Consider the following 27750-nt stretch of genomic DNA (forward strand, 5'->3'; position numbering starts at 1 on the left):
GGTGGGACTTGGTATTTGAAAGGAGATCTTGCCTTTCTGGATTGTTACCGCTATAAAAGCCTGGGTTTTAAAGCTGCATCTGTGACATTAACTTGGAAATATCATCGCTGTTCAGTAGTGCTTTCCTTTCAATAAGTAACTAATCTGAATCTGCATTGTTTGAGTTCCAAGCTGAAAATACAGATAGTCCATACTTCCAACTCTTTGTGAATTCTGCAAGTGTTACATGTGCAGCAGCTTCATGAGCAGGCCATGAGATTACTTTTTTTAGTCATGTAAAAAAAGCACTACCACTAAATGTCCGTAACCATGCCTGGCAGGTTCACGAGTTTATGATAGATAGCAATTATCCTGTTGCCCTGGAGGTGTCTTATCCTGTATTCACATCCCATCATGCAGTTTTCTGTGACCTGGGATCTGGGACTTCTCTCACGTGCATTTGATTTCAGTACAATGTTCTTTACTGCTGCTCTGGGAGCTTCTTGTCGTATGTGTTGCCACCTTATGATTTGCTGCCTCTGTCAGCAGAAGTCTGGGAATGACAATTCATCTCAAGAGAAGAACTTAGTTACGCGTCTTATAGAAATCCTTTCCCTTCAAAAAGGAGGGCAATGAAGAAAAGCAAAATTGGGAGACTTTGAGGTAGAATATTTCATTGTGGCAAGCTAAAAATCTTATTTTAGAAGTTAAAAGTATAATTGATCTTTCAAAATCAGCGCTGTGGGTAAGTCCAGCCTGGTTTTAGTGAAAAATGGTAGTGGCTCTTGTGAGTTAGCATTGCATCCTGTTTTAGAGGGCTCTAGTCTGCAGTGGAGTTCTGTGAGGAGGCAGGAACACACATCTGTTTCAGGTGTTTAGCTGTTTGCTACAATACCTGAAAGTCCTGGATTTCCATGCATAAAGGGCTCAACTGCTGAGCTATCAAAGGACTTTTGTCTTAATTTTGATACATGATCTACTTGGTAAAGATGAGGGATATACTGCATTGTGCACTCCTGCATGTGCAAAAGTATCGAGTTTCTTGCATTTGGACAAGGGTTAGTTTTATTTCCCTGTTACTGTGTATTAGGTACAGCTTATTCTAGAAGTAGAACAAATTGACTTCGGCATGTTCTGGCATGATTGTTCTTGTGTTCCTTCTTTCCCACAGTTTTTAGCATTGGCGGGTTGGGGGTCTTTCTGTTTGTTCGATTGCAGAAAGCTGCAGGAAATGTCATGTAAATAACTGTTCTATGATTTAAGCCTCCCAGATCATAGGTTGAGCTGATTGGAGCCAGTTTGCTAAGTCTAGTGGAAAAAGATCTTTGAAACATGTAGTATATATTTAGTTCCTTAAATTCAGCTTCCCTGCACTGGTCTATAAAGTCTGAGAATGTTTGGGTATTGAATTTAAAGACAAATAGAGATTGTTCAGCAAGCACAGACACTTTGTAGAATGTTTTGGGTTTTTTTCAGCAAAAACAACCGGCAAGTCCTCTCAAATTAGTATATCTTTATTAAATGATAGCATAACAGGCATAGTGCTGCTAGATTAAGGGCCAGAACAAACCTATTATTCAAGGACAGATGTTCATATAGATGTGCTCAAACCTAAGTAGTGCTGTCATCGGATGTAGGACCGTCACCTGTGCCTGAAGAATTCTTGGTGAAGTCCAGCTTTGATTATGTAAAAAGTTAAATCATAGTTTGTTAAAATTGGGTGGTTTTTGTTTGGTTTTGTAGTTTGTTTGGCTTTTTTTAAGAACTGCAGGGTGACATGGGAACCATGGAATTAATAATTACTGTATGACTTAAGTTCATTGGAGAATTTTAATGCTCTTACAGCATGCTTGAAAACAATTTGGTCTTAGTCTTGAGGTGAACATTTTCAAGTTGTGAATGCCTATTCTTTAATGTTAGGCAGGTTGGTCTACTCCGGTTTTTTGAAAAGTGGCAGTTATAGTATAGGCTAGAGGAACTTTGTAAGCCAGAGGCTTGCTTGATAGGCTTGGGATTTCTTTTGCTTCTCACTTGCTATCCAGGAAAGGATGCAGACAGGATTTTTCTCTAAATTCATGCTCCGTTTCCATTAAGTTTTAGCATTTAAATATTACACATCCTTTGTTTGAGACCTTGTTGTCTGTAAAGTCAAGACTTGGTGTATGTGTCAGACTTGGTCCATTGAGTGTGTGCTGTCTAAGTCTCTAAGTAGATTACTCAGAGGGACATGCAAGATGGTTTCTGTTGGTACAGTGCTACCTGACTTGATGCCTCTTGGAAGGACGTTACTGTTAGGCCTGAAGTTCTGCAGGTCTGACTTAGTTAATTGCTTTTTGATACATGGGTCAAAATAAAAGCTCTTTTCCTCACTCCCGAACAGATGTAACTGTGTTGGCTCATAATTGTGTTATTTCTGCCTGTGGTAAGATGGGTTAAAAATAGTAAAATCATACACCGTAACTGAGTTCATCAAAGGGTTAGATATGTCAGCAAAGTGACGCTGTTCATGTGCTGTTTCAAATTGCTCCCTTTTAGTAACAACAGCACTTGTATAGACTTGCAAACACGCACAGAAGCAGGAATGTCTTGTAGTGTGAGCTACAGCACTGGAATCATTGGTGAAAGCATTCACTTGAGTGGGTCAGGTGCTGCGGTTGAGGGAATGCTTTCCACCCTGTTTTTATAAAGGGATTTACTTCATGCTTTTACCTAGTTGTGAAAAACTGGGATTCAGTTTCGGGTTTTTTTCCTAATGAATAGAAATAATGAAATGCAGGAAAAATGTTATTTTATTATTCTAGGGTGTGTATCACAGAATGATAGGGCTTGGAAGAGACCTCTGTAGATCATCTAGTCCAACCCCTCTGCCAGATCAGGTTCACTTAGAGCAGGTTGCACAGGAACACGTCCAGACGGGTGTATCCTTGGGAATGTTCAAGCAAACTACAGATATTTGCTTTTGCCATGGTTCCCAGACATTCATTCCGTTACTTTATGTATTCTCCATTTCCAGATATCTCCTCGAACAAGACTTTCCAGGCATGCGGATTGGTCCAGAGCCTACCACAGATTCTTTTATTGCTGTGATGTACGGAGATTCAGAAGGAAACGTTCCTGGAAATGCCCTAGTTGTTGATCCTAAGAAGCCGTTCCGCAAACTCAGCCGCTTTGGAAATGCTTTCTTGAACAGGTGGGATCTGTTTGCTTGCTGTCATTTAAATCTCTACCTTATACCATCTTCAAGCATCTATGTTGTTTACTAAATCTTTTCTGCCGTGTTTGTTTTGAACAGCATGAAATAAGTATTCAATTACAAGCAGGGGCAGTGACTGCTCAAGTGAATTAAAAAAACCCAAACCAGTACTAGGCAGGGTAGCACTAACATAGATATATGTTTCTGTTATCTGAACAGAAAATCATTGTTAAAACCAGTTTACAGAAAATTGCTGAAATGCTCCATCGGCTGACTTGTTTGTAAGGCATTACGCCAGCTGGAACTCAGGATCAGTTTGGGCATAAATTCTCCTGCTCAATAAAACTGATAGATTAGTACTATTCTTAAAAACTACCATCCAAAAAACGGAAAAAAAAATATTTTCCCTTTGATGCTGTCTTGTTCCTTTCCACTGGTCTCACCAGAGGTCTTGGTATAGCTCTTTAAAATTCTGAATTGCTGGGATATGTAAAAAGGCCTACAAGAATGGAGACTATTTGAATATGCCTTCCGGATAAACACATACTCAAGCTGTTAAGTGTTTAATTTTGACTAGCTGGTCTTCAAGCAGTCCCATAGACCAGGATGATAGCGTTAGCTTGTGGGTGGCTGCTATGTATTTGCAAAAAAAGAGAAGGGTTGCTAAGGGGCTGTGAATATTGCTGTAGGTAACTTAAGTAGCAGACTAAATATTTCCATTTAAAAGTTATTAATAACTTGTTCGCATTGTGTGAGCAATCACCTTGTTTTCTTCCTGTATTTGATGGTAGCTTGACATGGAGGCCTGGCTTTGCAAGCCAATTAATCTAAATTGGTTCTCTTTTAACAATAAACTTTCCTGTTTGACCGATAAACACTGGCATATGTGTTAAAAGTTCATCATGTACAGACTTATCTCTCACTGTGCTTATTCACAGAAGAAAGTTTCTAGCCGATTATAGTTGGCTTGGCTATCGCTTTGCTGAGAGATAAGAATATGTGCTATGGGAAGCTGCAGTCAAGTCCTGTTTTAAATAATTTGTGGTTCAGGACCCCTTTCTGTGAGATTACTGCCTAAGTCCTGTTCTCCAGATCACTGTTCCATTTCTCTCTTTCCTCATCAGTGTGCTCTCTATGAAAAGTTAGTACAATTATACTGTAAACAGTATTTTGCACAATAGTCAAATATTGACACAGAACATGTAATAATACTAAATGTTTGGATGAATAGGTTACATAATTTATCTGTCTAGCTAGGTGTCTCAGCTCCTGAATCTTAGGCAAGCAAGACTGTTTGCTAGCTAAAAAGATGTACATTCAAAATAACTGACTAAATTGTTCCAGTTCTTTTGGTGACTGTGATATTGTTATATTGCAGCACTGTAAGTAACCTTATCTTCCCCAACATTCACATTTGCTCCTTAGTTTTGCAGCAGAGATCTAGGTGCTTATATTCTTCTAGCACCACCCTTGGTCTGCCACTGTGATCATATTGCTGCTTTTATAAAACTGTCAACTCATTTCTCTTTCCTGCTTTACCTAGTTGAAAATGTCTTTCAGTATCTTTGAGCATCTTCTCCCTATCTTCTTTACCTGCGATCATACTACATATTTTGCTTTGTCTTCTCTCATTTGCCATACTGGCAGTGACAATGCTTTATAACCAATATTTTGTTTTTCACTTCTGTCTTAATAGATTTCTCTCTACTTCTCTCTTCTCCTCACCCCTGCTTTTTTTTTTTAATGATTTCACAATCCTAGTATTTTATTTTGTGGAAAAACTTAAGGTATTACTTTTACAAGGCTATGAACCCTTCAGTCATGAAATTATGTGTCCTTTTTATCTAAATGTAACAGGAAAGGAAGCAGTGACTGAGGTAATGGAGAAACTAAGAACAAACGAGAACACAGTAGCACAATCAAGGCTTGTGCTTGCTAATTAGCCTTATTCATTTATTGATGTTACCTTGCCTGTTTTTTCCATGATCACTTCTTATTTCCCCCTGTATCTCACTGCTTGTGGTAGATGTATGTCTCTGTAAGGCTTCTGAGCGCAGAAACTTGTTTTTTATTTCTCTGTCCTTTTAAGGAAAGTTGGGGGTGAAGGTGATGGGGGCAGGACCTAGTGTGTTAAAGTAAGTGAGGAAAGAATATTGCAGTATACCATAAGATCACCGAAATAAATTGGTGCTGCTGAGAAGAAACACATGGTCCTGCTCTGTTCTAATGGGTATCTGAATGGACACAAAAAGGAGCATAAATTCTTGCTGGATTCTTTGAGTCATCCAAGTTAATCTAAAAAAAAAACAACAGATGATTACAATGCTGTTGATTTTATTTTTGCAAACTGTAACTTATTTTTGCAACAGTAGTCTAATATCGCTGGGTTTCTTTAACAATAGTTTTATAATAATATGAAAAACATGACAGTATCAAAGGTGTAATGTGTCATAAGCAGTTACAGTCATCTCAGTTGCACAACTTTTTGTAAGGCTTTTTTTGTGAAGGTCTATTGTTTAGGTAGATGGTAGGTAGTTTTGCTTTTTATGATGCAGAACTTAAAATCCCATTTCATACAGGTCATGTAAGAAATAGTGGTTCAGAGCCAAATCTCAATGTCAAAAAGAGAAATTCAGATGCAACTAGCATTACAGCTTTAAGTTGTCTGAAATATTAGTTTGATGTAAGACTTTTTTCAATCCATCTGTTGTCTTTAGATTATGCATATATTCTAAAAGCTACAGCCAGTTAATTCTGAGCTTATCCTTCTATTTTATATCCATTTCCTATATACTTTCCTCCTCCTTTTGCCACTAATGACTGCTGCAAAGACTACAGTGTCTTTCGATTTGAGGCCTGTGGTTCTCTATTTTCTTGCACAGCCTTTTCCAGCTGTGCCAGTTTGGGTGATGCCTAAGTCAAAGTACTGCCATATTGTTCAGCTGAAATAATAGTGCCTGTCTTCTCATGAAATAGGTCTAGAAACATCTCAGTGATACTAAATGAGTGCCGGAATTTCTGAAGTAAAACAAAGCAGTAAGAAAAAAACATAGATCACACCTCAGTCTTTACAGTGTTCCAAATTTATGAAAGCTGCTTCATGTTGTGGGTACTAGTGATGTATGTTTTTTGTAATTGTTAACATGGTCAAATGTATTTTCTTTGTCACTTATTTTGCATCCACTGTGCTTCCACAAAATGTGTTTGCTTTTACACAGTGTCTCCTTAGGCTTTCGAAAAGTTAAAAAAAAATAAAAAATGTTATTTTATTCAATAGTACCTTACTGCTCTTTCAAAAGCATCTCATAAACGTTTGAAAATTAGCCCTAGTGCAAAAGTCTGCTTCAGGATATGCAGTATTTTCTACACCTGGTGTTCCACTAAAAGAAAAAAAACAACCAAACACACACACAAAAAAGAGAAAACAAAACGAAAAGGGTAGTGCTGTTTCTTATTGGGCCAAGATGGCTGCTGTTTCCTTATCCCCCCTTGGGTTTCAGGGAGAGGTGTAGCTGATGCTGCCGTTTCTGTTGTACCCGAGAAGGGATGCTGTGTGCTTTTGTTACAGACTTGTTACTACAAGGTCATCTGAAAACAAGGTGAAGCGAGGTGTAAGGATTTTCTTTCTTCCTGATTTACTTTGAATCACCTGGCTCTGTCACGTTACCTGTCCAACAATAGCTTCAAAATTTTGATGTATCTTACATTTTCTATCTGATACTTGACTGCTTGAAATCTTCCTAACTCAGATTATCTTTGGTCTTAAAGTTCTTGTTCGACCTTGGCAGGGTTAAGGTTTTTCCTGTCAGTGATACCCTGTTTCTTGAGCCTAGTGTGCCTTCTGAAGTGATGGGTTAACACAGGGCGGCCATCTTAGGGCCTGAGCCTGCGGCTTAACCCTGTGCTGGGCCGCTGCCGCTGGGACACTGCTCTCCGCGGCTTTGCGGGAGGAGGGTGGGCTACACCGTCTGCTTGTTAGTGCGGTCTTCAGCTGCTACCCGATAAGAAGATTAAGCTCTTAAACAAATCTCTTACGGGCAGTTTGTGATGAAGGGAGGTGAAGTTCTGCAGTCATGAACTAGAAGCGTCGGAGTAGTTTGGATTTCACACACGGAGTGTTCTGCGTGACTCTCAGCGGCCTCGTGAATTATTTATTCTTTCATAATACCACCATTGAATTTGCCTCCTGTCGCACAGGCACGGGGGGTATTGTTTAGAGCATGCCGTGTGTAATTTGAACTCTCAGTTCCTGCAGCGCGAAAGCTTTTGCTTGGTTTGTGGGAGAGATACTGTTGTTTTCAGTCCTTGGCAAGGCCCACCTAAGGAGGGTGGTGGAATAGAGATGGGGACCGTTCAAACATGTCTGGAGCAGGTGGGAGGGTGACTTGCCAGTGACTGGAATATAAACCATATCATCAGTATGGCTTTTTGCCTGCCTCCCTTTTCTTTTGAGTCTCTTTGAATTTGGGCAAAAGTTGGAGTACATGAAGAATTTTTTCTTGTGTATGCTAATTTTGGTCACAGCAAAATATTTGGTTTATGCAGCCTTTTTAATGTTGCATCTATGGACCATGTTGTCAGCTCTTGCAAAATTTGGAATTTTATCAGCACTTAAACATATGGTTTTACAAGGTTTTCCTGTGTGATGTTCTTTTTTTGAGAAGCTCTCCATTTACATTTTGTTTTCTTAAAATGTATGGTTGCCAAACATAGGGGTTTATTAGGACTTCAGAAACTTTTTTTTTTTTCTAAAAATCTCACTTGAGTCTTTCTAAAAGCAGACACGTAAAGGGGAGCTCTCAAGAGACAATCCATATGTGAGGTAGAGCTACAGTTAATGGTTACTCTTCTCCTCCTTTCCTGCAGGTTCATGTGTTCTCAGTTACCTAACGAGGTACTGAAGAGCATCAGTATTATTGACAGCCCCGGCATTCTCTCTGGAGAGAAGCAGCGCATCAGCAGAGGTGAGTTGCAGGGCTTGAAAATAACCAAGCTCAATCACTATTTTTGCTGTACTGGACAAGTCATCATCCTAATCTGTTGGGGGCCTGTTTTAGTGGTATTGAGTGGTGGTGTGTCTCAAACTTTCTTACTACAAGGCTTATTAAAATCATGTTTTAAGTCTGGAAGTAGGGTTTGGAATTTTTACTCTTGAAAACTGATGGGGTTGGGATTTCTGTTATCCTACTGCTGTGGCTGCAAATGGCTATAGTTGCATGGTCTGTTGACTAATTAGTGCTTTGACACTCCTGAGAAAAATCCTTATTTCCATCATTTTAATTGCTTTCCACAAAGTAATAATGAATGACTCATAGCATTGAAGTTCATGAACGAAGAAACGTTTCATAATAGCAATAGCTCTTTACGCTGGTCATGTTTAAAAACTAGGTTTGGGATACAAATAAGGTGTAGACTAAGGTTGCTCAGTCATGCCATAAAGTAATTTTCAGTCAAAAGAGCTAAGGGAGCAGGAAGAGGGAATGAGACTTTTTTTTTTTTTTAAATAAAATGAAAATTCTGTGAAGAACTGAACCCTGCTTTTAACATCTCTTTAAGAAATTAGCTTGGCTTTGAGAAACTACTAAAACAAAACAGCATTATGTAAATAACTAACTTTCTTGTTTCCTTCAGCTGCATTTAAGTGCACGTCAGAGGCTTCTGTGGAGTTGCAAATGGTAGTGATCCAGTGTGTGGCTTATGCTGCCCTCTGTTTTCAGACCTTTGCTTAAGAAATGGAATCTTGTGTGTTTTGTGTCAGTGGGAGGGGGAAGTAATCAGTTCTTTAACATATCACACCTGGTATTTTCTGAGGAAATTCTGGAATGAGAACAATATATGGCAGCTGTGCAACCATAGTCTTGTCTTTACGTTGCACTGGCAGAATAAGAGACTAACTTAAGACTGTCATCTAAAATATGCTTGCTTAGTAAACTGGTCTACTAGATGTTTCTGGATGCTTTGTTCAGTGTCTGAATGTTTTTTGTCCTCTTTGTTGCTCATATAGTCATGTAAAGCATTTATCATGGGGAGAGCTGTGTTTTCCTATATGTGATAGATAGTGAACTAGCAGAGATGAACAGCAATGAGTGCTCTACATCTGTGCGAGCAAAGGCTTGAGTGTTGTAAAACCAGATGAGTAAAACAAACACTGTAAGCTGGCACCTTTTTCTATGCAGAAATGACAAAGTGTATATAACTCATCATCTTTAATCTCATAAGATGTCCACAAAATATTTAAGTCTCAGTTTACACAGCCAGTCTGATAAAAATCAAAGATGGTCTTAAATCTCCTACTCCTGCTTCTCCATTTTGGATTCCAGCTCCCTTTTTCTTCCACCAAGAAAAACCAGGCTCATCTTTCTCCCTCTCTGCTCCTTAAATTAAAAGGAAATGATGCTTGGCAGCATTGAAGTCTCTACTGCCACTTCCATAGTAGTATGGAAGTGTGCATGAAATGAGCAGAAAGCTAGAGCATCATATTAATATGCCACTGAAAAAGTGAGCAATTGTGTGACAAAATTCAACACTATTAGGGATTCCTGTGGAAGGCCCAGACTACACACAGAGTTGTGTTTCACTCCAGGTTATGTTTCACTGGTAGCCCTGTGTTGCTTAAAGGACCATGGCTCTTTGCTACCATCTATAATACCATCTATAATTCCTGTTATAACTTAATAAAATACATGACTTATTCCTTTATTGTTTAGAAACTCCGTTTCTTGATGGTATGTGCCTTATCAATTGTTTTTATGGCCGAGCTGGCTTGCCCTTTGATAAGGTAGACTCTTACCCAACTTGACAGTGCACAGTCATAACCTCAAACTATTATCTGTTTCACAGGCTTTCACTTGACTTATTTGCATTTCATGATTTTTTTTTTCCAATGTGTTAAGGATTGTCTTGAACATGTAACTTAGCATAGTTCTTTTATCACAAATGTGGTTCTCCTGTATGCCATAGCACAAGCAGTGTGGTTGTACCACCAATAAGGGTTTGGGAGTCAGCTTTAGAACACTGTTCTCTCTGTGCCCCAGGTTTGCAGGGCAACTGCTGCCAAGGTTTCAGGTTTCATATTCTTAGGCATCAGCATACAGGAAGTACCTACAAGTCACTGTATGGACCTATTGCATGCTCTCATGGTAGGCAATACTGCACTTGCCCACGTCAGAAATATTGCATAGTCAGATGCGTTTCCTGTATGTGACTTTTGGGCTGCTTATGCAGTTTCCATACAGGTGGTTTTGTGGAGTACAAACTTGACTTGTCCTATGGTACTGCACATAGCAAGGCCTGTCTGCCCTGCTTCATGAAGGAGTCGGACTGACTTCAACGTATTTATGCTAAGAGTCTAATTCAACACGTTTTGAAGTTTGAGTTGCTTAGATTACTTTTTAAATCATTGTGTGCAAGCGTAAGCAGGATCCTACAAGATGTTTTCTGCAGTCCCTAAATGTGTCTCTGTCAGAGAAGGTTTTGTTTGTACGCCCTCAGACCAACAAAGGTTTCTTCCTACAAAACGTGTGTTGTTACCTTTAAACTCACTGGCTGCTGCTCACTGAAATAAGGTTGCAGCTGGTGTGCTTCGCTATGGGAACTGCCATTTCTTTTTACTGTGAAGGTGATTACAGCCTTAAACATAGGGGTGCTTTTCTGTGCTTGCCAGGAAAACTCTAAATACACAGAGTGATTATTCAGGATTTCTTTTCTGACAACTTCACAATTTTATATTTCAAAATTTTATAGTTCAGCAAATTTTTTAAGCCTTTGGATTCGTTTTGGTTTTTCTTGTGAATCTTGCTGGTATTTTCTAAATAATATATATAAGATGAGATTTTTCATAATCCAGTAATGGAATGTGACATTTAATAACACCTGTTAAGTATTCTTAGATGCTTTCTGTTCTGCATATTATTGGTGTCTGTTCATATCTGAGTTATTAAATTAACTTTCTAGAAGTTTAGCTTGTTTCTAACATTGAGCAGCAACTTTTCTTATTGGTGATATTCTAATGTGTTTGGTGGAAGAATAACATTATGAGATCTCAGTGTAAAACCTTCACTCTTTGCTGTTGGTGTTTCCTTCTATCTTGCCGTGAACAACTGCTTAACTATTTACCTTTGGATGGACGTAACACCTATATAATGATAGAATTTAACAGGTATCACTAGGAGTAAGGTGAAGCCTTTGAGACCAAGAAAGCAATTGAGTGTAAACTTTCAGTTTTACAATGCAGGAAAACAGTAAAGGGACCACGTAAAAATACCGGATATGCGCTATTTCCCAGCATGTTTTTATTTATAACTCTGGAAAGCATCCAGACTTGGATGAAGGGGCTGATTGCTTTCTGAAGGATCAAAAATACAGAGTGCAACATTCAGAGCTGTCTCTCTTGACACACCTTTCCCACATCTGTTGCCGTCAGGAGGATGTGCCAGAAGCTTCCTGCCTGTTCAGGGTCTTCTCAAGTGGCTGGAGCAGAATGTGCAGATGTGTGCCAGCATTGTGCCCTGTCAGACAATGCCTGTCCCTGTGCTGCTTCTTCAGCATCACTGGTGACGTTCACAGAGACCATGTCAGACAGAAATGTGCGTATGGTCTGCAAGATTTGGACGGAACAATGAGCATAAGCAAAGGAGGAAGGTGAAGCAATGTCTGGCAGGGTGTGGGGAGGAACTGCTTTTATTAAAGGGGGGTTGGTTCATGATTGAGTGGCAAGAAGCCAAGGGTGTCCAGAAGTATGGGGAAAGAGCTCAGAGGAAAATGGAGGATATTGGTTAGCTTGCATTTTTAGAATTGGAGTTACTTAAATACAAGTAATTTTCTCGGTTCAGTCTGGCTTGTGAAAATGTAGTCATAGATTAAGTAAGGTGATGTATATAGTTGCAGCATTGCCTCAGGCTTTGCCTTGCAGTGAGACACTGAACATTCTTCTTAGGATTAGTCCCCCAACAGGAGTGCAATAAGAGTGTTACCCGGGAGTGCTAGGTTGAGACAGGCTTTCATTAACATAACTGGAAACTTCCATCCTGGACTCCAAAAAGTGCATCTTTCTATGTGGGACTGAGCCGCGTTTGAAAGACTGGGACAGTTTAGATGCTCACCTGTGGCAAAGCATTAGAAGAACAGCAGACTGGGGAGGTGGGAGAAGGCTGCTCTCATCCACGTCCAAACTGTGTGTTGTAATCTTGGTCGTGTGGTACTTAGACAGCAATGGCAGGTGGGATCTCTCCAGCACTCTGCCCACCTCTGATTCATCTGGTAAGTGGATATTGTTCTCTGAGCTTGGAGGCTTCTCATTGCAGTGTTCATCTGAGAGTTGCCTCTCTTCTGCTGTGCCAGTAGTGCCAGCCCCAGGGGTGGAAGAACTGGACACTCCGCCTGTCTGCTCGCAGAGGATGGATGGAGCCAATCAAGCCTCCTTAATTGTTTTCTGAATTGCAAAAGCATTGGGAGATGGTATTAGGTATTAGGGCAAGGTGGAAATAATTTACCTCCATCTGGGTTGGGGCAATCCCAAGCACTGATACAGGCTGGGCAGTGACTAGCTTGAGAGCAGCCCTAAAGAAAAGGACTCGGGGCTGCTGGTGGACGAGAGGCTCGACATGAGCCATCAGTGTGCACTAGCAGCCCAGAAAGCCAATTGTATCCTGGGCCACATCAGGAGAAGCGTGGCCACCAGGTCAAGGGAGGTGATTCTCCCCCTCTACTCCACTCTCATGAGACCCCACCTGGAGTACTGCATCCAATTCTGGAGCCCGTACTACAAGAAAGATATGGATGTTCTGGAACATGTCCAGAGAAGGGCCACAAAGATGAGCAGAGGGCTGGAGCACCTCTCCTATGAGGACAGGCTGAGAGATTTGGGGTCGTTCAGTCTGGAGAAAAGAAGGCTCTGAGGAGACCTTATAGTGGCCTACCAGTATCTTAAGGGGGCCTACAAGAAAGCTGGTGAGGGACTTTTTAGGATGTCGGGTAATGGTAGGACTAGAGGGAATGGATTAAAACTAGAAATGGGTCGATTCAGACTGGACGTTAGGAAGAAGTTCCTCACCATGAGGGTAGTGAAACACTGGAAGAGGTTGCCCAGAGACGTGGTGGAAGCCCCATCCCTGGAAGTTTTTAAGGCCAGGCTGGATGGGGCTCTGAGCAACCTGATCGAGTGGGAGGCGTCCCTGCCCATGGCAGGGGGGTTGGAACTAGATGATCTTCAAGGTCCCTTGCAACCCTGACAATTCTGTGATTCTACCTTGGGCCCACAAAGGAAAGCCTACTGGTTTTTTTAAATCTTTATTACTAAATGGCACAGAAAATTGATCCACATTCATACTGTGATTGCACAGCTGTATCTTTGAGTATGGCTGGTGGCTGTCAAGCATGGGGCTTGTACTTTGCTCTGTGCTAATGACACACGAGAGCTCACGATCATTCCTCTTGTCAGTGTTTCCAGAGCTAGTAACCCTGGAACAGCAACAGTCTCTCTCCAACTTTTTCATCTCTTCCTCATTGTTCTGTGTTGTTCTCCTCTGTGGTCTCTGCTCAGCCTGTTACTGATGCGTGACAGTTATGCCTCTGTTGGAGGCACCAGTTTGCTCCCTCCTTGCAGCTTGGGACCAGCTCTGCAGTGCTGCTGGTGAATCACTGCTTTCCTTTGCCCCCTAGCTGGGTACAAGGGAGACTTGTGACTTTCTAATATGCATTTGCAAGTAGATGTTGTACCTAGTGAGATGTAGATCCTCAGGCCTGATATAATTGCTGACATCAGTCATTGAAACAAAACCTATGAAGAAATAGCAACAGTAGAGCAGCAAGAGGCTGAGAAGTAGCAACAACAAATTTTTTTGGTCAGGTTTTCCAAACTGCTCATTGTTGACCTAGTACTGCTGGACTTTGAAAGCCCTAATCCATACGCATATACTGGATATAACAGGACCTAGATGCATTGTCTCTCAATTTCCTCAGCTGTCCTATGTTTCCTTTTAAGATCATTGCTTTGACTGATGGGATAGATCTGCATTTTGTTGTCTGTGGGTACATGGTGGAGAAAACATGAAATCAACCACATGAAACCCTTGGCTGAAATATTTAACCATATATCACTCCTGTGTAGTTCAGATATACTCTAATGTGTAACCACTGAATCTGTATATACGATAAGTTCACTTCTAATGACAAATTTTAATTAAAATTAATAGATTTTTTTCAGATTTTTTGTGAGGTCTTTTTCATACCGATTTTCAGCAAGCGGACTTTTCTTTCTCAAAGCAAATGTTTCATTAAAGTTTAATTCATTTAAAATAAATTTATTGCTAATTAACATATGCTTGTTGACTGTACAATTGTTTTTACAGTTCAAAATCAATCAAATGTATGGTGGGAATTTATTTATTTAACTAGCCTTATAAGTCACCTTCTTACATACCCATTTGTCAAAAACTTAATAGAATTCGACTTGCTTCATTTTGCAATTTTATGTATTTCATTTCAGGCAGATTTCCTTCTACATGAGTGAAATCAGAACAGATTATTGCGTAGCTCGGATTTGTGCACTGTTGCAACTATATTGTGATATGCAATTGACATACAAGATCTCGCTTCTCCCGTTCTTTCCTGCTAAATTTCTATAAAGATAAATTATTCATACTGGTTTTGATAAGATTGTTAGTGTAAAGGGAGAAGAGTTCTCTTCGAGATGTGTTTTGTGCAGCTCTCCTCCTTGCCCCCACCTTTCATCTTATGTTTAGCTCTTCAGGAACTAGTCACAGGAAAGAAAGAACACATGAAAGCACCAGAGCGGCATTATCTGCAAAGGGGCACTTTTGCATTCCTTAGAAAGTAATCCTTTTAATGGGAAAGGTTATGTTGGGCTTTTTTTTTTTTTTTTTTTTTTTTTTTTTTTTTTTAGTAGCCAGTTAGTCTGACCTGCATCCTTTTGGATGCTAATAATACCTTTTTAGAATAGACCTCTCCTTTCAGTATGAACTGTCTGTGCTGGATTTTAAGTGAAGTTCTGTGATCTTTCTGTGATCTCTTTTGGGAAGATGAGGGGCAGGTAACCGGGGACACTTTCTTACTATTAACTAGAGTTTCTGGATTTCATTTCATATGCTATTTGTCATTTTTAAACACAAAATTTAAGACTGAGTTCTCTCGTGTGTTGCTGAATATGCACAAGTATGCTCCATGACAAATCCGGAGTTCACCATTTTTCCTATTGCTTTCATGTATGTCAGCTTTCCTTGGTGTTGGCCCTAATCAGGTTGTACCAGAAAGCAAAAAAAGTGGATTGCTTTTGCATTCCCTGTTAAAGACCAACAACTTGAAAGTATAGTGAATAATGACTTGACTGAACCAGCATTGTTTTAAGAAAAGCTGAGAACTTTACGATGTCCCCAAATTTTTTTCTTTATACTGTTTACAAGATGCTAGGGAGAATGAGGAGTGATGAAGAGTGTTTTGCTTGTATCTGGACCAGGTGTATGAAGTGTTTGTATAATTGGCTCATGTATGAGTAGTCTAAGTGGGTTTTCTTTGCTGGGGGATTGAAGGTTTAAAGGCTTATCTTACTCAGCTGAGAAATGACCAAAGACACTCTGGAGGGCTCACTGGTGGTAACTGAACTTTATTTGTTGTTGGCATTTAAATATATGGTGCTGAGGGCAAAACTGTTGATTCTGTTTGGGTTACTTAACATTGCATTTGACTGCTCCCTCTTTTAGCTCTGATTTCTTTCTGAGAGGAAGAGGAGGGGTGGGATGTCGGCTCACAGCTCATACCTTGCTGTTCCTTACTCAAACAAGATGAGTCACATCTGGTGACTCTCTGTGGATTAAATGTGTCACTTCTGAATAAGGGCTCCTGAATACTGTTTATTATGTGGACTAGGCTACCAGCTGCATTTATAAAAGCATTCAGACAGGAGCTATGAATAGGCTTCCCTTTAGAAAGTCAAAAAGTTTGTTTCAGATCATCAGAAAGGTCACTGCTCATTGTGTTCTGTAACCTGTCACGTCCCCAAAGCTATCAGCAACATAGGCCTGTTACTCGTAAATTGTATCTGTGAGTTTGCTGTGGTAGAAATAACAGCAAGTGTTGCAGTGCAAGCAGAGATGAGTTCAGAAATGGTTTTAAAATCCAAATATTTTCGTTTGCTGACTTACGCTGGCATGCTGCTCATGTGCTGTTTTCCTTTTTGGTACAGATAGGCAGTGCTACCAAAGTGGGCAGTGTTAACAGTGATGAAAAAAGCATGTGATAAGAGCCCCACGGAGCTGCTTCGCTTGGGCTCTCTGCCGGAGCCAGAACTCCTGGAAGAGGCAAATATGGGTGTGAGACGGTAACTCACAGCAGCACAAAAGATAGTGACATAGGAGGTGGGTGGCAAGGTTGAAGGAAGGGCAATGATTAAAAAAAAAAAAAAAGCAGGAATAGTGAGACCGGTCTAAGGAAATGTAGAATACAGTTCTCCTGACCTCATTTTCCACAGATGCCCTCTTCCAGGTGGCGCGTCTCCTCTTTTCCCCCACATAGATGCTATGATGCCCTTGTTCTCCATCCCCGGCCCTACCTTCTCTGAGACTTGCTTTTCTGAATGGTATGACTGTAATAATGTGTCCTTCCTTCAGGCTACGACTTCTGCCAAGTCCTCCAGTGGTTTGCTGAGAGGGTCGACCGCATCATCCTCCTTTTTGATGCCCATAAGCTGGATATATCTGATGAGTTTTCAGAGGCTATTAAGTCATTCCGGGGCCAGGATGACAAGATTCGAGTGGTGCTTAATAAGGCTGACCAAGTGGACACACAGCAGCTGATGAGGGTTTACGGTGCACTCATGTGGTCCCTGGGAAAGGTGATCAACACTCCAGAGGTGCTGCGGGTCTACATTGGCTCCTTCTGGGCCCATCCTCTCAGAAACACAGAGAATCGAAGACTCTTTGAAGCCGAAGCACAGGATCTTTTCAGGGATATCCAGAGTCTCCCGCAGAAGGCCGCTGTGCGGAAACTCAATGATCTCATTAAGAGGGCGAGACTTGCAAAGGTAAGAAAGGATAAAAACCCTAAATTAATTGAATGAGCAGTCTCTTCTGTCCTTCCAATGTGTCCTTTCTCACCCTTCCTGATCTTTCTCTGCATATAAACTGTGTGGTTTTCAGCAAATGGATTGAATTGTCAGTTTTTCAAGGAAATCCTATCTCCCGGGATATAGAAGCAAGTAGGAGGAAGTCGAGACTTGTACTGGGATGCCTCCCTAATTTTAGAGAAGGGATTGGATGCTTTTTAGGCCATTAAAGCTATTGTTTAACAGGTGTGGTGTTTTTTTTTTTTAAAAAAAAAAAAAGGTTGCAAAAAACCACAGTCAAAACTATTCACATGCACGCATGCAAACCTCCATATGCTTTTTTGTGTATTAATGCCTTAATGCATATTGTCAGTCAGCTGCTGTGGAAAGATGCTTTGACTAAATGCATTTATGTTATATCCTGGAATACAAGACTGATTAAAAGCCTTACTCTTGCTGAAGCACAGATACTAATGAATTGGAGAGGTGCTTGTGCATTAGATTGACACTCTTGAGCTTCTCAGATTATGTCTTCTTCATTCCAAGTCACAGACACTTATGTGATACAAACTTTGTGTCATCATATCCATGAAAACCCATCTTGTTATGCAGGAACATGAGTTATGTGCTGCATCGTACGTAGCCCCTGTCACTGTTCCCCATCTTTTCAGCTCTGGAGAAGTACATGCATTGGGTGCAACTTGCAGTCACTAACTAGTGTGCATGGGCTGTCTGTATGTGACAACACTGTGTTGACCATTTAAAACCTGTTTAATTTTTTTGATAGGTCTTTAGTTATCTTTGATAAATGAGTGGATGTCACTTTAAAGCCTTGTGAATTATCACCAAGTTTTAATTACCTATTTGTAAAACCTTCTGGTTATATTTTTACACTAATCTTCAGACTCAACACTTAATAACACTAGCTTCATCTGTTCTTTCTTCTCACAGCCTGACTAGAATAAGCTTTGGTTGCCATCCAAAATACTACCTTACCTGTTTCTCTGATTCTGCAGGGGATTTCTTTTATTGTAGCACTGCAGCTGCTATTAAAATAATAGTTAAAAGCACTGCCAAGCTTCTTGTCGTTTTGTAAAGCTCAAGAATAAAATGAAAATTGTGATTCAAGAATTATGATTTGTCATTTTGAAAACTGGAAAAGAAGGAAAACTAACTTCAGAATGCTTGGGGAGAAAGCTAGTGATACCAGACCGTTGGCATTTCCTATGCAGCTATCAACCAGAATGTGAGTTGAGTTAATGCAGTTGTCTTGGAACACATTTTCATGTGGACTTCTAAGCAAAAAAACAAAGAGGACTTGCACTTAGATTGACGGAAGAATAGTAGTATGTCCTATACCGTCGTATCCCACCTCCTATGTTGGCTTAATTAACTCTCTGAATATAACAATACACTTAAGTTGTTTTGGGGTTTTTGTGGCCTGAGCTTTAGGGCACCCCATAGCAGTTGCTTCTTTGAAAATTCGACTTAAAATCACATTCCTTATGATGTTGTGTTTGAAAGTTGCTATAATCTCAATCTATTTTGTGGACGTTGGTGGCAGCTTTTTGCTTTCATTCGTTACAATTGTTTTGAAACTGGAAAAGTCAGATGGATCATTTTTAGGTGTTTCTATGTAATGTAAAATAAAATGGATAAAAGTGAATACAAAATACAATGCTCATAGAGCATTCTAATTAGGCAGATATGGAAGGGGAATAAACTGTTTATCTACACAAAAGCAGCAACGTCATCTTTCCTGTGTCGTCATTCTATCTTCCAAACTGAACTCAAACTACTGACACTCAAAAAAATCATTTTTTACAGTGTTGTGTGGTGTTTTTTTGTCCTATTAATCTCTTCTAAAGCATGCACAGTAACCAAAAACAAAAGTAAACTTTAACTTGCAGTCGAATTTGAGCATTAGCTTTTTTTTTTAAGTCCTGTGACTCACTGTCCCATTTTGAAGATGGGAACAGTTCTTATCTATAATAAACACATGTGCCTACATGCAGATCTTAGGCCATGTAGCATACACATGTGAAACTGCTACCACATACTGAAAACCACATACTTTTCTGGTTTTGATAGAAGTATTATTTTAAGCATAAGATCCATAAAATTGCTTACAATTATTTATAAACTCTCTTAGAAATATCCTTGTTGAATCTCTTATAATCATAGAACAGTTTGGCTTGGAAGGGACCTTTAGAGGTCATCTAGTCCAAAGCCCCTGCAATGAGCAGGGGTATCCTCAACTAGATCAGGTTGCTCAGAGCCTCATCAAGCCTGGCCTTGAATGTCTCCAGGGATGGGGCCTCCACCACCTCTCTGGGCAACCTGTTCCAGTGTTTTAGCACTCTCCTTGTACAAAATTCCTTCCTCCTTCTGTCATTCTGGAGAAATACTCATGTCTACCCTATCAGAAAATGTGATGGGTTTATGCAGAAACCCTGCTGCTTTATGCTGTTAATTGTTTTTCTCCTCTGTAGAAATTGATATTTATCTGCAATTAAAATTCATGCACTTTTTCTAGATATGAGGAAGTGATGTTGAATGTATATTCTTGTCCATGTGAAAGTTGGGATCTTAAGATGTGCAAAGAAGAAGTGGTTACACCGTATTTCTTTAAAAACAAGAGATTTTTTTTTCCAGTTTCCATTAACCCTTCTAAATAAGTAAGGAAAGGAATGGGAAAGCAGTTTCGCTGTACAGATTATGTGTTAGGCTTGTACAGAATACTATAAGGTGCATTCTGTGGTGTTTTGGTAGGAATTAATTATACTTACACCATATCTATATAATCACTTTTTTCTGCAGATGCTTTTTGCAGTAGTCTGTCTTTCCCCCATTCTTCAGAATTTCAGCTTTTTACTGTACAATGGTTTGAGAGACATTCTCTTTTTTTTTTTTTAATGTGTTTTTCTGTGTGTGTGAAAACTGTATGTAACTTCTGTTTTGGCAACAGCTACATCCTGATTTTAATGAAGAAAGGGCTGAGTTCTGTTGTGGAGCTTAGGAAACAGTTTGATTACTTCAAGTTATGATAGAAGCGCATTGCTTGTTAAAGAAGCCAGCCCTTGAGCTTCCCTCCTGTCTGTCCTGGGCAAGGACACGGATCATTGTGTGGCCACACAGATCCTTTTTTTGGTGAAAGGTGGTGAGAGGGTGGTAAGGGAAAGAGATGAATGGCTCAGGAGTAAGGGTGGAAGGAGGGTGCGTGGGCAGGATGGATGTTTTGATGGCAGTGCTGGGTTATCATAATCATGACAGGTGGGAAACTTGAAGAGCTCTGCAAGTATCAATGTGTTTTAGGACTTGTCATTCTAAATTGTCTGTCTTTATATGCTGGAATAGCTCTGCTTTTCTCCCTAAGTCTTCGCAAGGCAGCCATGGCATGCTGCTGTTACAGCATACTGACTGCTCTGTCATCCTCTTGTGGCTGCATAAATATAGACTATAGGTACTCACTTTTCTGGGAGTAAATAGGAAGGAACACAGCGTCACTTCGATTAGATAGCTCTGCCACTTAGTTCACTTGGATTACTTGAGCCATTATCCCATTGCCTCTCACAATAATTAGTGAGGCAAATGGAGTTACAAATCTCTACCACTGAGACAGATGGACTGGTATGGCTGGTGCTCTGTGTATGATCCATGCATGCAGTGTCAGGACATGGTTTTGGGGCCTTACTTTTGCTCTGACTGTTGGTACTGATAGAATGCTGTACCATGCTGTTTCTTAAACTGCAAATGTACATCTGTATTTCTTTTAAATGTGTTTGCTTTCTCTCTGCCCCTCAAGGAATGCCGAAAGGAGCAAAAGCTAGTTGATAACTGTTCATATAAACATGAAGTTCCAGAAGCAATCGTTGATAATATCTTATCCTTGAGCTGACTTAGGGAAGCATATTGTTTGTTTCTTTTCATGACCTGGGTAAAGAACACTAATGCTAAGTGTAGGTAAACAGTAGTATTGATTTTATTTTTGCTGCTTCTTAGGTTCATGCTTATATCATCAGTTATCTGAAAAAAGAAATGCCCTCTGTATTTGGAAAAGAGAACAAGAAGAAGGAACTGATCAGCAGATTACCAGAAATCTACATCCAACTGCAAAGGGAATACCATATCTCAGCAGGGGACTTCCCTGAAGTCAAGAAAATGCAGGTAAGCTGATAGATTATAGTTCCTCTGAAATAATACTTTCCAGCAGGATTGCTGAATTGGAAGAGGTAGGACAGAAGTTTGGTCTGACCATGGGCTAGTGATGAGTGCGATGGACAATGTTTTACAGATTGACGCTTGTGTATTATTCTTACAGTTTATGTGGTACATTTCCACTGCTCATCATAGTGATGACTGTCTGATTAACCTATCTATAGGGATGCACAGGTTTCTTTTGTGAATTAAATATTTAACATGGAAATCAATTATTGGCATGAGACAGTAAATTATAGATGAAGCACAGGTCTATTTCAGCTAAGTTTTTTAGGCAGGATTGTTGGACGGTTTCATGAGTTAGGTTTTAAAAGGGGGTTGTCTGGAAAAAGTTGACTCTTTCTTTCCTTGACACTTTTCTTGATGATGGGGAATGAGAAAATGAGAGGTGATCATTTGTCAGTTTGTATATTGAAACAAAATTTGAATGGAACTTTATAAAACTAATAGTGCATGTCGTTAAGCCTCAACAGCAGATGGCAGCAAATATATGCATGAGAGATCAGTCACTCCTGTAATGAGGATTAAAATGGTGAGAAAACAAAATTGTGCCAAAAGAGATAGCAGATTTGACCTTTGCTTTCTAAGATCTATTGCGTATCATAAATTTATCCTGATCGGTTGCTGTAAATCAGGTGATTGTGTATAAATGTCACCTGAACAGTGACGGTTGCTGGTTGGCAGTTTTCCTCTAAGAAATCTGAAGTTCTGTGTGCATGGGCAAAGCCACTCCTGTGCTTCAGTTTTCTTGGGTTCATATCACTATAGTTCTGCTATGTATGGGAGCAGGTCCCTGAGACAGATGTGATTTGTCAAAGCAGTTTAACAGCATTTTGAGAGGGGACTTAGGGGGTTGCGTTTGGGTTTTTGTAACAGTTTCCACTGTAACTCTTTCTTCCTGGCTATCATTTTGCATGTAGAAATCATTTAATAATTGCCTAAAGCGTTTTTAATTTTTCAGTGCTCTGGTATAAAACATGCTTGGACTTGTGTTGAAATAGCACATATCACCTAGTTAAACATCTTGTTGAGGTTAGTAGAAGTTTACGGACAAGATGAAAACTCAGCAGGGACCATGGGACTTATGAGTTCTGGCAGCACTTCTATAAAAACTGTTATCCCAACTCAGTTTTTCTTTATTGGTAAAGGACATTTTATGACCTAACCACAAATAAGAAGTTTAATCTACAAAGTCAGATCAATCCTGCAAATTCTTGTATTTATTTTTAACTTAAACACTTGCATAAGTGCTAGCAGAACTGAGGGCCTACTTGCATACTTTCTTTGATGTTTGGAAGAAAATCACCAAAGGGAAAGTTGTTAGGTAACATTCATCAACTGCCATGTTTTTCTGCTTTGCTGCTTTGAAAATTGTATTGTAAGTGTAATTTAATAGACCAGCTCATACACTGTTGAAAAATTGTCTTAGTGTATTTCACCAGTATATTAGGTGTATGATACATGTGTCAGCTTTGCTTCCCCTTCAAGAGGGGTTTCAGTTATAGAAACTGCTTCAAAAGATAACAGATTATTTTAATTTAAAGCCCATGCCTTAACCTGTTTCAGTGTATTGGAAGGTTTTTCTAACTGCTGTCACTGAAACCCTTGTCATTGACAGGAGCTGTTGGAGACTTGTGACTTCACTAAATTTCACTCTTTGAAACCGAAGCTAATTGAAGCTGTGGATAACATGCTGGCCAACAAAATCGCCTCCCTGATGAGCCTGATCAGCCAGGAAGAGAGCAATATGCCCACAGAGATGGTACATGGTGGTGCATTTGATGGCACCATGGCAGGACCCTTTGGCCATGGATATGGAGAAGGTGTTAAGGAAGGAGCTGATGAAGATGAATGGGTTGTTGCCAAAGATAAACCTGCTTATGATGAGATTTTCTACACTCTGTCACCAATCAATGGCAAAATATCTGGGATCAGTGCAAAGAAAGAGATGGTGACTTCTAAACTACCCAACAGTGTCTTGGGGAAGATCTGGAAACTTGCAGACTGTGATGGTGATGGGATGTTGGATGATGAGGAGTTTGCATTAGCAAAACATCTCATCAAGATTAAACTGGATGGATATGAACTTCCTGGCACGCTACCTTCCCACCTGGTGCCACCATCTCATAGGAAACCTTTGCAGACAGCAGAGTGAAAAGTGCAAGGAGAAGAATGAGGATTTTGGAAATCTTTCTGTGTTGAAACCACCAAAATTTGAAATTAGGCTTAGATCCTTAAACCTCACAGCACATTTCATGCAAGTTACTGAAATTAGAAGCACAGTAGCAGGGAAACATTCGCGTACTTGTCCCTGCTGACCTTCACTGAGACATGCTTATCACAAGTGCCTTGTATAGATCTATCATAATGTGTGATGGTAAGGTGAAAATGTTTCTGTAGTCCTGCTTCCATGTCTTGCTGCCTTTACAATCATAAAGCAGAAAAGACCACATATATAAATCACTGACCTTCACCAAAACTGAATACTTTTACCAACTGTAAGTTTCTCCAAACTGTTTTAAATAGTGCAAGGAAGCTCTAAATGTTAAATTCACCTGCCTATGCAAGGAACGTTTTCTATGCTAGAAACATACTTTAGGCATCGAGTGAATATCAGCACCTCTATAGTTTAAGGAAATTTTATTTTTGTTCTTTTTTCTTTATTTAATTTGAGGGCAGAAGAAGAGAGAAGAGTAATGGAGAGAGTCTTTTAAGTGCTCAGAATATGAGCAGACTTGTTTTAAAACTTGATTATAGCTAAAACTGCAAAATATTAAAATTGTTCAATCTGTCATCATTGTGTCTTGTTAGAACTGCTTCTCCAGTTTTATGCAGCACTATATACTCAGTATTATCATTAGAAGAACTGAATGTTCTTTGTTCCTTGGATTTGTAGTCTCTTTTGAGCTTTCAGTTTAGCTGCTCTGCAGCCAATAAATTCCTGAATTGTTCAAAGTGACAGCAGAATGTTTTCATAAGCTTTAAAAAAAAAAAACCAAAATCACGTTTCTATTGGAATCAAGCCTCACTTTCTGTTCAGAAAAGGCGCATTGCTCAAAGTCAGCCTCTTCAAAGCACATCAAATTGTCTCGGGAAATTTTCATTGGTATTACTTTCTATTTACAGATAATTATACAGTTATCTCTGTATATTTTTTTTTATATATAATATTTTTAAGAAAAGTTCTAAACTTTGTTTTGCCAACATGTAGCTGACAACCACAAAAGAGAGTGGATTCTTTTGGTGGCAGATTTGAAAGATGGGGAGGCTAACAGGCATCTTTACATTGATTGTTAATAAATGACTGGTCCTTCCACATATTATTCCTTTATTGAAAACAATCCGTGAAAGGAATGGATGCTTAAGAAACATTAATTTTTCTAACAACACAATCAAAGTTGAACACATCGGCTGCTTACAACTGATTTTTATCAGTACCTTAAAAGAACGCGAATTTTTGGCCCTGTGAACTTGAGTCTTTCAGGGAGGGCCAGTTCTTTTCTAAAATCAAACTTGGCAGTCAGTTTTGTTTTATGCATGTGAGCAGGAATTGACTTGTATTCCGTTTGTAGTATGAAATACTCTACACATCACAGGTACTGTAGTTTTGACTACTTTTTCTTTGAGTCTCAGTAAGTGGTAGCAGTAGTGCCTTGTGAGACAGAGCAAGCCGAGAAGTGTTTTAGCATCCTTGCAGTAGGGGTGGGGAGGGAAGTAGTTTGGGTATTGTCTCCCAGTTAAGATTTTAGTCACACTTACATGTTCGGATTTGTACATGACCTAAGAAGAGCCTCAGCTTGTTTTTTCAAATCGTACATTTGTAGGTTGTCAGTCAGGTTTAATACTTCAGATCTTTCCAGACCTCTTATCTTTCTGCATCTGTTCTATTCTGATGTGAAATTACTTTGAACTTTGCCAGGGCTCTACCACGGGAAAACAATGAAACTATTTTAAGTAATGACAGAAGAACACCTTTACCTTGCCAGCCTTCCAGGCCTGTATCAAGGATATCCTGGCATGGTTAAATTGTTCTTGAGGACTTGCTTGATTTTTTTTTTTATTTTTTAATTCTTAGGTTTTTCTCATATCATTCAAGCATACCAACTTTATTTCTGTTAGACACAAATTAGGACCCAAATTAGCCTTAGCGCATCTCTGTGCGCTTTAGTAGAGCTGTGAAACTTGACCGTGAGTCTATCTGTGTGACTGTACATCTGCAGAGTAACTGATTTTCTATGTAATTTATTTTTGATTGAACAAAAAGTAGTCTATAGACATTGCAGGAGCTGTTTTTTAAAAAAATGGGCTGCAGATGTAGTAATGTATGCTTGTTTGTGTGTAGTGTCTGCAGTCAGAAAAAAATTCATATGCTAATGACCAACCTGGCTAGCTTAATAGGGAAAGCAACCAGGAGAACGAAAGTAAGCTTTGTGTATTGTGACTACTGTAGTGTGGGCAAAGCTGAGAGGATCTGGGAAGATGCTCATCTTCTGACTGTCTGCCTTACCTCGCTCTTCAGCAGCACTGAGTTCCAGGGGTGAGACCGTGTTTTGAGTTCTCACTGTGTGTAGCTTCCAGGGGTGATGTTCCAAATGCATTGGAGTCATGTGATCCCACGCCAGTAGAAACATCCTCTTTCAGTGAGAGGAGCAGGATAGTTTCTCAGTGACTTTATCATTCTAGCTTTATTGGTAGTAAAATGGAGAACACAGCCTTTTCTTCAGTCTCCATGACAGTGTGCTAACTTGGGTGTAGGGGAGACAAATTGAAATGCATCATTTTGATAAGTTAAAATATTTTGTCTAGATGGGGTTGAAATGTTTTGCTTTGGTTTTCCTGTAGAATTTGGAAGGGGAATGCACAAAGCATGTATAGGAGTAGAGGTGGATTTTCTCTCTTTATCTGGAGGAGTAGAAGTGCTTCAGGATTGGCATGTAAAGCTACATGCATAAATGTATTTCTAGACATGTGGTGCAGTGCACTAGCATTGTCCTTGGTCGATAGGAATAAAGTACATTTCATCTGGACTTTAAACAGCAGCTTCTTGCACAGCTAAACTGATATAGTAGGTTGCTGTTGCTCAGGGGAAGGGTCCTTTTTTCTCACTACCTCCTCACCTACCTGTGGGCCTACTCCATTTGCCTTCCTGGCTCTCTGGCTTGTCAGATCTGCAAGCCTGTCCAGTTAGTCAAACCAGCCACACACAACAGTTTGGATACTGTTCTGTGGAGTTAGTGAGTCTATGTGTTAGGAGCATGAGAAGTGAGCAGGATTGCCTTCTCTCATGAAATAGTGCTCAAAGTAGTTATTGGGAACAGCAATATGAGGTAGCCTTTGGTGTTCGGTTTGATGTTACTAATACCTGCTGAAGAAAGACTAAGATGTTGGATTTGTTGGCCTTTTTATGCCTAGGATTTTGATTACATTTGCTGCGAGACCATTCAAAACTGTCAATAATTCATCCTGTGAAATCAGTGCCCACTGGTGTAGACTGCTGCCATAAACCAACGTAGGGACTGCCGCTTTTGCCTCTTCTCCAGCTATTCCGCAACAGAGTTTTAATTCCTAGCCCTAATTCTGTTCCCACAAAAAGTAATTAGAATTTTGTTGTAGATTGGAACAGAAAATCTGGGGCTGCTGCTCATAACCACACTACAGGACAGTGAGAGTCTTTTAAAGCTGTGACAGCTTGAAAATGGTGAGTTTACAAAGATTTGTAGGTCAGGGTGAGGTCCCAGTTGTTAGCTGGGGATGGTATGGATTTGTGAGGAACATGGTCTCAAAGCAGCAGTATCCAGTCCCTGACTTTCAACATCATCATTCATTTCCAGTACTTGAAATGTGCCCTCTTTTTCTTCTTCTCACTTCTTTCCCTTCACAACGTGCACTGCTTTTTATGCTGTTGTAGTTCAAGCCGAGTTTGAAGTGTATGATTTGATGCGTATGTGTAACTTAGCACTGAGAGAATGTACATGAAATTTGTTTTCAACTTCACATGCTCACCTTTCCTAATATTTTTGTTAAACACTGTATTTTTCACTTCAAAGGCACTCTAATTTTTGAGGGAAGGCTTGATCTGTGCAGTGTGCTTCAGTTTGTCCAACTAGGCAAACAAAGTTGTAAGTTCATTATCGTTGCACTTTTATTACACAATAAATTCCTTGCAGATACTGTAATATATTTTAATATGCTTTGTAATCATTTTTAGAAAGTGGTGATAAAAATTGCTGATTTAATAAACTAATATTGAACTACCTGAGATTTTCTTTTGTAAGCTTCTTTCTAGAAGGTAATCTTTCAGTGA

At 39.7% G+C, this 27750-nt stretch overlaps 1 protein-coding gene across 1 annotated transcript in view; it reads left to right on the top strand.

The window, feature by feature from the left end:
* Positions 1 to 27701, top strand: part of EHD4 (EH domain containing 4) — a 32478-nt gene extending 4777 nt beyond the window's left edge. Inside the window, exons 2-6 of the mRNA XM_054197913.1 lie at positions 2993 to 3169; positions 8039 to 8136; positions 16795 to 17207; positions 21231 to 21395; positions 23065 to 27701. Of these exons, the coding sequence (XP_054053888.1) occupies positions 2993 to 3169; positions 8039 to 8136; positions 16795 to 17207; positions 21231 to 21395; positions 23065 to 23601 (1390 nt within the window). The 3' untranslated portion in view covers positions 23602 to 27701. The remainder of the gene's footprint in view (positions 1 to 2992; positions 3170 to 8038; positions 8137 to 16794; positions 17208 to 21230; positions 21396 to 23064) is intronic.
* Positions 27702 to 27750: the final 49 nt, after the last annotated feature.

Source organism: Rissa tridactyla, chromosome 4 (assembly GCF_028500815.1).
Source record: "Rissa tridactyla isolate bRisTri1 chromosome 4, bRisTri1.patW.cur.20221130, whole genome shotgun sequence".
Classification (NCBI taxonomy): Eukaryota; Metazoa; Chordata; class Aves; order Charadriiformes; family Laridae; genus Rissa; species Rissa tridactyla.